General features: G+C 35.4%; 1 protein-coding gene across 1 annotated transcript in view; it reads right to left on the bottom strand.

Annotated features, from left to right (window-relative positions):
• Window positions 1–12,012, bottom strand: part of gbe1b (glucan (1,4-alpha-), branching enzyme 1b) — a 188,468-nt gene that overhangs the window by 61,048 nt on the left and 115,408 nt on the right. The window contains exon 13 of the mRNA XM_067450980.1: window positions 4,573–4,757. Coding sequence (XP_067307081.1) covers window positions 4,573–4,757 — 185 coding nt within the window. The remainder of the gene's footprint in view (window positions 1–4,572; window positions 4,758–12,012) is intronic.

Raw genomic sequence — 12,012 nt, 5'->3', positions numbered from 1 at the left:
AGCTGGTCAGAGATTGTTTCTGCATCTATTGTCTATTTTTTTCTTTGCTGGATGTGCAGAATTAAAGTGACAGTGCATTGTCCGTATTAAAACAAACTTGTATCGATGCAAAAACCTAGTAATTCCACCACAGATGCATGTCTACGCAGTTTTATGTTATTTTAACATAGTCTATAGCTGTTTCAAAAGTAGGTACTAGGCTATATAAATATAAAATAATTAATTAAATACAACATTGTTTAAATGTAGTGTGTTTAAACATGATATCTACAAAAGAGTGTAGATAGACCTACAAAGAGAATTGCAATGCTGACAAGCCATGTTCAGTAACAACTTTTGGATTTTAAATAAAAATAATGAATACATGTTGTGTGAAACAGGCGTGAGAGATTCACTCTCTCCTATGAGAATGTAGCCAGACAACTAAGAACGTTGACATCCTAATCTTTAAAAAAAAGAAAAAAAAAAGTCATAAGCTCAGGCCCATTGTCACGTCTCAGGTTGTTTTTCACGTTACATTTCAAATTAGAGTAAAATTTGATTTATTCAGCTGGATATATATATATATATATATATATATATATATATATATATATATATATATATATATATATATATATATATATATATACACCAACATGTTCTTGTTAACATATAAACTATATGTTGGGTGCTACATTGACTTCGATAGTATTTTTTTTCCTACTGTGGAAGTCAAAGGCTCCAGTTAACTGTTTGGTTACTGACATTCTTCATAATATCTTCCCTTGTGTTCAACTGAAGAAAGAAATTCATACAGGTTTGAAACAACTTGAGGGTGAGTAAAGGATGACAGAATTTTCATTTTAAAGTGAACTATCCCTTTAAAGCCTTAAAGTTCTGCATAATTAAGGGCGTGGTTACTTTGAGTGGCAGGTGGATAGCCATTTATCCGCTGTCTATAGTCATTGGGTCACCTATGCTCCGCCCACATCCCGCCTTTTTGCCCATTTTCTGTTATGATGGCAACGTCCAGCTCGTCTCTACTTTAAGCTTCAGAACGGCTTATCGGAATCCTATGGGTGACGTCACAGACACAACGTCCATATTTTCTTTTACAGTCTATGGTTACACTACTAGCTAATATGAGAGACTGTGTTACTGCTGAAATCCACCCGCATTTGTCAAGCCATGTGGCGTAGTTGTGCTCAGAGTCAATTGTTTTATTTGTTATAACACAAAACATGCCAAATTGTGTGGACATATTTTTGGCCAGGCTGTCATACAAAGAAAATATGAACATATGCAAAAACAAGAAAAAAAAATTAATTAACTGATTGTTGTAGTCAATGTATGCTTTTCCTGTGAGCGTTTTGGTTTTCTATGGATTTTTTGGCATAATAAAATAAAACCTGTAGCTGTAGTTTGCCTGAGAACCAATGTGGTTTGTGTATGATTCCTTCTCATCCTGCTCATCCTTAAGTGCTGCTGAGGGCTCAAGATGTTCTCACATATCATTAAAGCACCAGATTTTAGTTGAAAGGAGAGTTTTATTGAACTACAGACTAAAACTTTTACCTCACTTAAAGCTATCATATGACTTCAGAAGATTTGGAAAACTGTGCTCAAGTTTTATATGGATATGATGCTTCTATGTGACTTGACAGTTTCAAACATCCAAAAGTTTTTCATGATGGTGATATTAATTACATAATTTTCTATTCATTTAGCTAACATTTCTCCTGGAAAACAGCATTGCCTTTTTATTTAGTTATTGATTGAGTCATTTTCTATCATTTTTGCACCACAGAAAGTCAAGTTTTAAAAATAAAAAATAAAAAGATATTTCTTTCCAATTCTTTTAAACGTGATAACAGTCTTCATCTATAAAACAAAGTGGCAAGGTCAAAGTAAGACACAGACAAGGTGAGGCAGGTGTAAAATGAGCTACGGATCATAGCAGAAAGTGAATCTTCTTCAGTAAAACATTTACACAGTCTGGCATATAATCCCTACCAATTCCCTTCATTTGCATGATCACCTCGCTGTCGGTCAGACTGACACAACCGCACGTGAAAGGAACATACAATGGAACTCTGCGGGGCATGGCACCAGTGTTGTTATCGTTAACTAAAAGTGAAACTATAAAAGGGGTCATGATTTTTATTAACTGAGCGACAAGTAGAAATTATTTTCCTATCCTTCATGGCTCGGATGCTGACGATAGAGTTTGTTGTATTTATCCAGAACATTGTATTAAGACAAGCTACCACTAGCTTCCATCTTTCACTCCTTCACGGCCGACAGCAGTAAATCAGCCCATTTATTACTTCACGCTGCTGCAGGATATGGAGTCACATCTACGCTCCGGAATGTTTTCCTCAGGTAATGATTCATATACGGATCTTCCATATGGAGGGGTGGGATTTTGTTTAAAAATCAACTGAGTAATGAGATTGCAGGGCTGGTTAGGGACTGATAGTTGTTTTAGTGAAACAGCAGATGTTCTGGTGACAGAAAGATGCTTTTATGCAGCTCATAAAGTAAGTTAGAATGAGAAAAAGATGCTGGATTGAGAACATGGAAGATGACAAACAGAAAGCCAAACTGTGGTGATACGCGCAGAGCTTAACTGATAAAGGAAAAACCGTACGCATTATTTATTGGTACTGGAAAGCAGGTCTGGATTAAGAACACATAGGGCCCTGGGGCTATAACAAACCCAAGGGCCCCATAGTAGTCGATCTAACAATATCTACCACATAAATAATTAGTACTGCAGAGAAACAATGAGTATATACTATCTGAATTTTACATTTTAATATTAAGTAGGTCTATATATAAATAATCCAGGCTGCAACACATTAACAGCATCGATGCATTAACTCCAGATATGAGGTCAAAGCAAACAGGTTTCCAGAAACGGCAGCGACCTTTAAGCATGTAAGGAATTTTAAAACCAGTGAGGTCTCAAATTTGATCTATTTTAGGGGGGTTGAGAGCATGGTCCCCTAAGAAAATTTAGATTTCTCTGATCAATATACAAGCATTTTAAACATGCAAAACAAAAAACAAAAAAGCTTTCAAAACCATGTTAGTGGGCAGTAGATTGTCTGTCATACTTGCTCTCTCCTCATTTCATCACTCTCCTCACTTCCATCACTCTTTCTTTTTCTCTCAGTCTCCCCCTCTTGTTCTGCCTCTTCCTCTCCTAAAGCTGAGCTCTGGCTGATGGTCTTTTCATTTTTTAACATTTATATCCTAAAACAGCTGTCAAATATGAAATGCTTAGTTTAGCTACTCACATCTCGCATACAATTCGCACTCAGCAGCTTCTGTCAACATAAAGCCCGCCTACTTTAATCTGATTGGTCATCAGATTTTTTGAGATATATTTGGTCAAATATTTTGAGATTGACAAGCATTGACAGGCCGCTGTTAAAGTAGTGTTTAAGGTCCCATGACATGAACATTTCACTTCATGAGGTTGTTTAACATTAAAGGGTTAGTTCAGCCAAAAATGAAAATTCTGTCATTAATTACTTACCCTCATGTCATTCGACACCCGTAAGACTTTGTGCAGCATTCATTAGGAACACTTTGGAACACAAATGAAGATATGTTTGTTGAAATCTGATGACTCAAAGTCATTGGACTCAAGGCCTCCATTGACATCAATGTCATTTCCTCTCTCAAGACCCATTGACCATTGACCCATTGACCCAATGAAGACCTTTCTGAGCCATCGGATTTCAACAAAAAAAATCCTCATATGTGTTCTGAAGATGAACGGAGGTCTTACAGGTGTGGAATGACATTAGGGTAAGAAATTAATGACAGCATTTTAATTTTTGGGTGAACCAACACTTTAATATGAGTTTCCCTAGCCTGTTAAGGGTCCCCCAGTGGCTAGGAATTGTGATTGGTATAAACCAAGCCCTGGATATCCTTCTCTGCCTTTGAGAAAATAAAAGCTCAGATGAGCCAATCTGGGATCGTCCATATATGTTGTCATACGAGGAAAGATTACCTCCCCTTTCTCTGCTTTGCCTGCCCAGAGAATTTGGAGAAAATGGATTTTGTCTATTTTTTACATTTAATTCAGTCGCAATGACAGCACAGGCTTTACAAACAGACATGGATTCAAAAAGATATGGATGCGACAGCACAAACTGTAAGTAACAGTGTTCATTAATGCCTGATCTGTGATCAGTGATTTCTGATGTGTAGCTAATTATTCAAGTTCACACAGACTTTCTTTCTAAATCGTTCAATACTGTTTATGCATCAGTGAATCAAGCTAGTGACTAAATGATCAACTTTACATCATTTCTCTTAGTAGCATGAAACAAATCTGTTATTTAAATTGTGATTAGACTACAGCAACGCTTAATATGTGGTGGCGTGGTGGAGTTTGGTGAGCGGAGCAGAAAAGTTTAGGTGCTCCCGATTGACTGTTAATCATTTCCTCAGCCAATCACGGGCCCCCTCTGTGCTAGGGCCCTGGGGCCTCGGCCCCACCCAGCTCTTATGTTAATCTGTCCCTGCTGGAAAGAAAGAGAGGGAAACCGTATGGGGTGATTCTTCTCTTACCGGGGGAGCAGCCAGCCAGCCATACTTTTCCTCTGTGCGGTTCATGTCTCGGTCGAAAGCGTACAGCTGCTGGTAGCGCAGGTGATCCATTTCCAAAAGGTTGAACTGCCGGCGGGCGTAATGATAACTCTCATTGTTGCCGATTCGTGGAAAATCAAGCCATTCTGGATGGCCGAACTCATTGCCTGCAATTAAACACAATAGAGAGAATAATTTCTCACAAATACATGAAGAAAATTGCTTCAAAAGCAGTTGGTTTGATAGTCTAATACAATACAATCAAATATTTTGAATTGGTAGTAAATGTCACTGTTATTACTGACAATAAATACACTTGACTAATGCTAATAGATTCATTTAGGGATGTGAACAAAACACTAACCCTAATTTTTAATCTTTGTGCTACTTTCATGAATGATATCTTAAATCGTGAGTTGCAATTTCCGTAAAAGATTAAACTTATTATTGTCTCAAGGGTGAGTAAATGATGAGAGAAATGTCATTTTTGGGTGCACTCTGCCATTAAAACCATATTTAGAAGTGCTTAGAACAGAGTATTTCCTTGCTGGTAAAATGAGCTTTCAATAAAACTTGGCTGCCTAAACAAAATAACATTTGAAATCGGAGCTACCTGACTAGAGAAAACTGAGAGAAAAGACTGTTGTCTTCCCTTCTGCCAAAAAGGTAAGAAAACCAACATCCATAATGGACTGAACATGTTGCTTTTCAAGGCCAATACCACCAGTTTGATATGGATACGCTTGACCAGAGTCAAATACACCTTGCTTTGGAAGGAAATACCTCTTAGCAAACTTTTAACCACAATGGTGTCGATATTGTTCCCTGGTGCCAACATTTAAAGAGATTTAAATTACTTTCAGTAAAGCATCCAGCGCATTGTAGGCAGCATGTTAAAGGCTGCAAATAATACAGAGAGAGCGGTGCTACGGAAAATCTCAAAAAAACTAAACAAAAAAACACATTTTAACCTGGATGACCTTGAACTCTGTGTTTTAGGCCAAATGGAGGGGAAAAACTGAAAGAAACTGCCGTTCCTTTTGTCAGTTCCACCCCAAGCTAAACACAGTAGCCTCCAGGTAAGAAAGATGCTGCCATAGTGTTCCATTTTTACCTTGCTGTTTAAAGAACAGGCAAAGTAGGTCACAATATTCAGTGATAGACCTGCCCTTATAATAACTGTTATGTTAATAACCCTCTGCCGATCAGACTGTCAGATTATACAGAAATATAATCTGTAGTTTTCAGGAAAGCCCCGGAGCTGTGAAAAGTCCACTGGATGGTGTGTTAAGACATCAGACAAACTTTTGCTTACAAATAAATTTGAATCTCTTGGTTTAGTTAACAAGGAGAACGAGAAAACATTTACATAATACAGACATTATAACAATACAAAGCAGGTTGAATATGGGCAAAGTGTGAATGTAAACCGAAATGACCAAAGGAAAAAAAAAAAAAACACGGATATGGTCACTGGTCAGTGTAAATGGACCCAAAGCCATATCTAGGGACCAGATTTGGGGTGGGCTTTTAATTAATCAAAGGCCAGTGGTTGCCACTGGCCTCACCCCTGATGTACCTTTCCCATCTCAAAGCACCTCCTGCAGTGAACGTTCCCTTCAAACAAGACAAGGGAAGTGCAGAGCTTCAAGGGGGGGTTAAACAAATGAATGCTAAATAAATTTGCAGACCCTTTATTCAAAACAGTGCTGAAGGTACTGAAAGAAACACCACACGCACCAGCATAATGAACCAGGAGAGACGAATATAGGGCTGAATAATGCAGTATGAAACGCAAAGTGACCTTGTCTGAGGGTTAAGTAACAGGAAAAGAAAAGACTATCTTTTGATGTACCACTTTTTATGTTTCTCAATGCACTGTAAAATATGATACATTTCAAAGTTTTTCCCAATAGATTTACGTCTCTATTATATTATATAACTATCTCTAGGGTCCAAAATGAACTTTTAGTCAACTGCAAACGTCAGGCTATAAAATATTGTTATATAATACGGTTAAAATATATTATATAACAATATATTATAGTTTTATTACATTTTTATAAAAAAATATTTCATTTGACATAAAAAAAAAAAATCCAAAGAACAATATTTTCACTTTGTTGGCTTAATTCAAGGATTATTACATTTTATTTGGAGGCTTTAACTAAAGCTAAAACTATGATTATATATATATATATATATATATATATATATATATATATATATATATAAATAATTTTATTTTTGTATTTTTTTAACTAAAATAAATAAACTCAACAAAAAGTAGGAATTACTGAAATACTGTAAACTGCACTAAAAGCACTAAAATTACTATCTAGAAAATAAATATTAATAAAACCAAAAGAGTAATTATATATATACGGATATACACATATACAAACAAATGAAAGCTGATTCAAAATATGAATTACCTACTATATACATAACACTGGTTCAGATGTTGAATAGTTCATCCAGCTCTCATGACTTCATGTGTATAAATATTTCTGGTGTGAAATTAGTTTATAAATATTTTAAGCAAAATTTTACAGTCACTGTTTGTGACTGACACATTTTGGGTTGTCTCTTACGCTTTTTTTCCCCCTGCAATTTTTCTTAACCTAGGAAAGCTTGACAGTCCTAACATCACTGACTGGCAGCAAAAAATAACCTATACCCGGAAATGTGTGTGTGATCAGAGCTGTATTTAGCAACACAAACACAATTGACAACCGTATTCTGCCGCTGTGTGCATAAATATTAAGTCATATCAGATGTTAACTGGCCTTCACTAACAAAAACACACACAAAAAAGAGTTTTGTCAAGATCATAACAGCAGGGTTTGTGTGAATTCCCGCACTCTGATCTCACGATGATCTCAGCGATGAGCTGGAGACTGAAACAGATGGCAGTGGAGATCACAGACAGGACTGAAGAGGAGAGCCAGCGAATATATTTGCAAGCGGAGCGTGAGCAGCGGAATAAAAGGCAAAGAGAGCGTTGTGACAGTCTTGTCAAGCGGAGTGATGAGATAATGAATCCGTCATCAGCTGACAAGACAACATCATAAAACAACAGTTGGGTAATTGAATTCCGAGGAGGCGCTTTGACAAGCAAGAGAACAGAGGCACAACGATGGTGATGAGGTAAGTTGTTTATTCAGAGGGAGAAGGAAGGAGACAAGAAGATGGAAATAAAAATGGATGCCTGAATTGAGGTGGAACGGACAAGGAATGACAGTGCTTTCTAATGAAATAAATTACGTAGCTGTAAAAGAAGTGCCAAAGCATAAGCAAACAGGGAGGAAGTACACGCACCGTGAAGAGCTCGACAATGAGGGCGGCCTGAGGTCAGTATTAGAGATGTTCGGGCCTCAGACGGATCGCCCACAGTCTGTTCACTGACCGAGTTAAGTACATGTTCACAAATTTTAAAGCACTTTAACTTGCACACTGAAAAAAAAAAAAAAAATGCTTTTCTTACTTAGTATTTTTGTCTTGTTTCTAGTCCAAACATCTAAAAATTCTTAAAACAAGAACTATTTACTAGACAAGCAAAAGTAATTGTCTTGTTTTGGGAAAAAAAAATCACTCAAAATTAAGATTTTTTGCTAAAAATAAGCAAATCTTATTGTAAGATGATTTTGCTTACCCCACTGGCAGATTATTTTGCTAATTTTAAGCAAAAACTCTCTTAATTGTGAGTGATTTTTTCCCAAAACAAGACAATTTTTTACTTGTCTAGTAAATGTTTCTTAATGTAAGAATTTTTAGAAATTTTGACTATAAACAAGACAAAAATACTAAGTAAGAAAATATTTTTTTTGCAGTGCAAGCTATATGCCAATTTGGTGGATTTATGGTACTTCCATGTGTCAATGCCAATTGAAATGTAAAATGTAAAATATTATAATACAAAAATTTTGTTTTTAATATTGACTATTTTGTATATTTTACCAATTTAAAGTGGTAGTATAATAAAATATTTTACATTAAATAACATAATATAAAAAAGTTACTAAATTTATAGTTTCCCCAATAATAATTAACCTACTCTAATAGAACAAATTATTATTATTATTATTATTTGCATTTACGTTATTTTTTATAATATTAAATACTGCATATTTAATATATTTTAATATTTTAAAAGTGGTAGAATAGTAATATTTTACATAAAATATTACAACTTTTTACACGACTCTGTGGAATACTTGATTCTGATTGATCAATTGTGTCATCCAGCTATCCCCTGAAAACAACCGGTAAAAACTGATAAAACAGGCTCATCCGGGATGAATTGAGCACTTAATGCTAGCTAGGAAAGTATTTTCTCCCAAAAAAATTTGTACAGTTATTTCATTATACCATCCAGGCATCACAGACTCGCTCTCGTTTCTTTCAAATGCAGCTGCTGCTTTTGTTTGAGGATTTAATATCTCTCATCCACATATTTATTTATGTGGTGAAATACAGCGTAATAATTGTACAGCGTAAATGGCACCGTAACACTTAAATGTCTGTAAAGTTTGAACTTGCCGCTTGCTAGCAATTGCTCTCTCCACAGAAGCTTTGCATTTAAAGAGCATATAAAATATTTTGACTCGTGAATATTTCATATGCAATTATTTACTTATGTGGCAAGTAGCCGTGTAATAAGCAGGATAATGTACATGCAGCCGGTTGTTATTGTATAATAAAGCCCTTCAGGGTTATGAAAGTCCTCTCTGCTTCATGTTGAGGCTCTGATCACCCTGTCAGGGTTTATGTCAGGCTTTCAGAGTGACGCAAGTCCTGATCACTCTGTCGGGGTTTATTCTGCGATAACAACCGGCTGGGTGTACATTATCCTGCTTATTACACGGCTACTAATCTCAAATAAATAATTATTAGACACAAAATATTGAGATTAAATATTTTATTAGCTCTTACGCAAAGCTTCAGCGAAGGAAAACAGTTCCAACCTGCTTTAAGCCTTTATCTATTGCTGAAGATTTGCCATATGCCCTTGCTAAATGTTGAAAATGAATGCTGAAAGGGTTAGTTCACCCAAAAATGAAACCAAGCCTATGATTTACTCACCCTCAAGTTATTATAGGTGTATATGACATTCTTCTTTCAGACAAATACAATCGGAGTTATATTTAAAAAGTCCAGGCTAAAGTTAATCCCAGCAGTTGTTGTAGTTGTGTTTGAAGTCCATAAAAAATGCAGCTGTCCGTCAAATAATGTGCTCCACACGGCTCCCATGGGTTAATAGAGCCTTCTGATTCGAATCGATGCGTTTGTGTAAGAAAAAGATCTATATTAAAAACGTTATGAAGGAAACCTGCCTTGAAGTCTTCCATTGTAACCCACGGCTGTTTAAACCACAAGATGGCGCCAGCGTTAAGCATAAAAGTAGTACCGGTCAAGATAACTCGTAGTACCCGTATGAGCGGGTGTTATCTGGAAATAACGTACCGCTGGAATGCGCGATTGACCAATCAGAATCAAGTATTTCACAGAGCCGTGTAATAATCTACGATAACAACTGGCTGGATTTACATTATCCCTTACAAAATATTCATGAAAAAAATCAGCATTTACATGTTACATTTTTTAAGCGACACCATACTGATCCCCTAAAAGGACATGGTGTTGAAAATTGCATTGCCTTTGTTTCCAAAATGTTTGTGGTCCCCCGAGAAGCATTGCTTTTCTTCGCAAAATTATTGTGTTCCTCCAAGAACCTTTGTTTGTTTGCAAAATGTTTTCTGTTCCTTTGAGAAACGTTTTTGTTTATAAAATGTTTTCCGTTCCTTTGAGAAACGTTTTTGTTTATAAAATGTTTTCCGTTCCCTTGAGAAACGTTTTTGTTTATAAAATGTTTTCCGTTCCTTTGAGAAACGTTTTTGTTTATAAAATGTTTTCCGTTCCCTTAAGAAACTTGTGCTCCAAGAAACTTTGCGTTTGTTTGCAAAATGTTCGCGTTCCTCCGAAAACTTTGCGTTTGCTTGCAGTGTTCCTCCGAAAACCTGTGTTTGTTTACAAAATGTTTGCATTGCCCTAAAAAACATGTTCGTTTGAAAAATGTTTTGCGTTCCTCCAAGAAACTTTGCTTTGGTTTGATAAACTATCACATTTCCCCAAAAAAGCCTTTCCTTAAAAAAATGTTTACATTCCCCTGAGAAACTATGCTTTTGTTCACAAAATGATTGCGTCCTTCCAAGAAACTTTAAGTTAGTTTGCTAAATGATTGTGTTGCTCCAAGAAACTTTGTAAAATTAGTAAAATAGTCTGTCTAAGTACATTAACTGTTGAGCACTGTGCAGAAAGAGCCGTATTAATAATCACAAATGCATGCAAATCCCTGGACATAGTCATGATTCTAAATCTGAAAAAAAAAAATGCAGATGGGAACATAAACAGGGAATTAGAACAATAACAATCACAGCAGGTAAAATATTCTCCCAGTCTCCCAAAAGAGACAGACACATAATGACGGCAGTCTGCAAACTTCTACGAACTTCACAAAGCGGAAAGTCTGAAGAATACAGTCTGTTTGCTACATGATTTTATTTGAGGTTTTCGTTTAGCTTTGTCATGCATGAGAATCTAAACTGGAGTTTAAACTCATACATTTCACAAAAGGAAACATACAGCAGACGTGTAAGAGAGGTGCATTCCAAATCTTTCATTATTGTAGCTATAGATATTTCTTCACTTAACAGTAGTTAAATCTCACAAAATCTGTCAAGAACATGTCTATATCATAATTCAACAACCATTCAAAATAATGAATCATTTTAAGTGCCAATAATATTGAGTAACATATGAAAATTAAGCACAATTAAGTCCCTTTACTCAACCCTAGCGTGCTATAATGCAAAACAACATTACTGTAATAAAGTAAAATAACACACAATCATATTTTTTTAAATGTAAGATTCAAAATGTCAGAGTCAAAAAAAGTACATTAAAAAATGTTGTTTCCTGAATTGCATTAATAATAAAAAGATTTTTTGCATTACATTATTGGGGATTTTTGGGTCAAAGGTGTTTAAATGTCATTCAAATAGTTATTTTATAATAAAAACACAGTGTTCTATAATATAGGCCTTATTTATAAAAATAAATAAAAAAAATAAATAAAAAAAATCCATGTTCAAGCAAAGTATATATTTTATCAAATTGTGATACATTTTTGTAATTGTGGCTCACGTTGTCATTTATATCTCACAATTGCAACTTTATATCTTGTAATTGCGACCATATTTGAGAAAGTATCATACAACTGAATACAATTTGTCTCTAGGAATATGACTTGGGCATTTCTTTGTAAGATTTATCCAGTTAAAACTCATCCAAGACTCATGACTTGCATATTTTCTTTTAGCTACCTGGTTCAGACTTTCCGGTGATAAAACGTGCTCGACA

Source organism: Pseudorasbora parva, chromosome 8 (genome assembly GCF_024679245.1).
Source record: "Pseudorasbora parva isolate DD20220531a chromosome 8, ASM2467924v1, whole genome shotgun sequence".
Lineage (NCBI taxonomy): Eukaryota > Metazoa > Chordata > Actinopteri > Cypriniformes > Gobionidae > Pseudorasbora > Pseudorasbora parva.
Note: the sequence above shows the minus strand (reverse complement) of the source record. Positions and strands in the feature narration are given on the sequence as shown.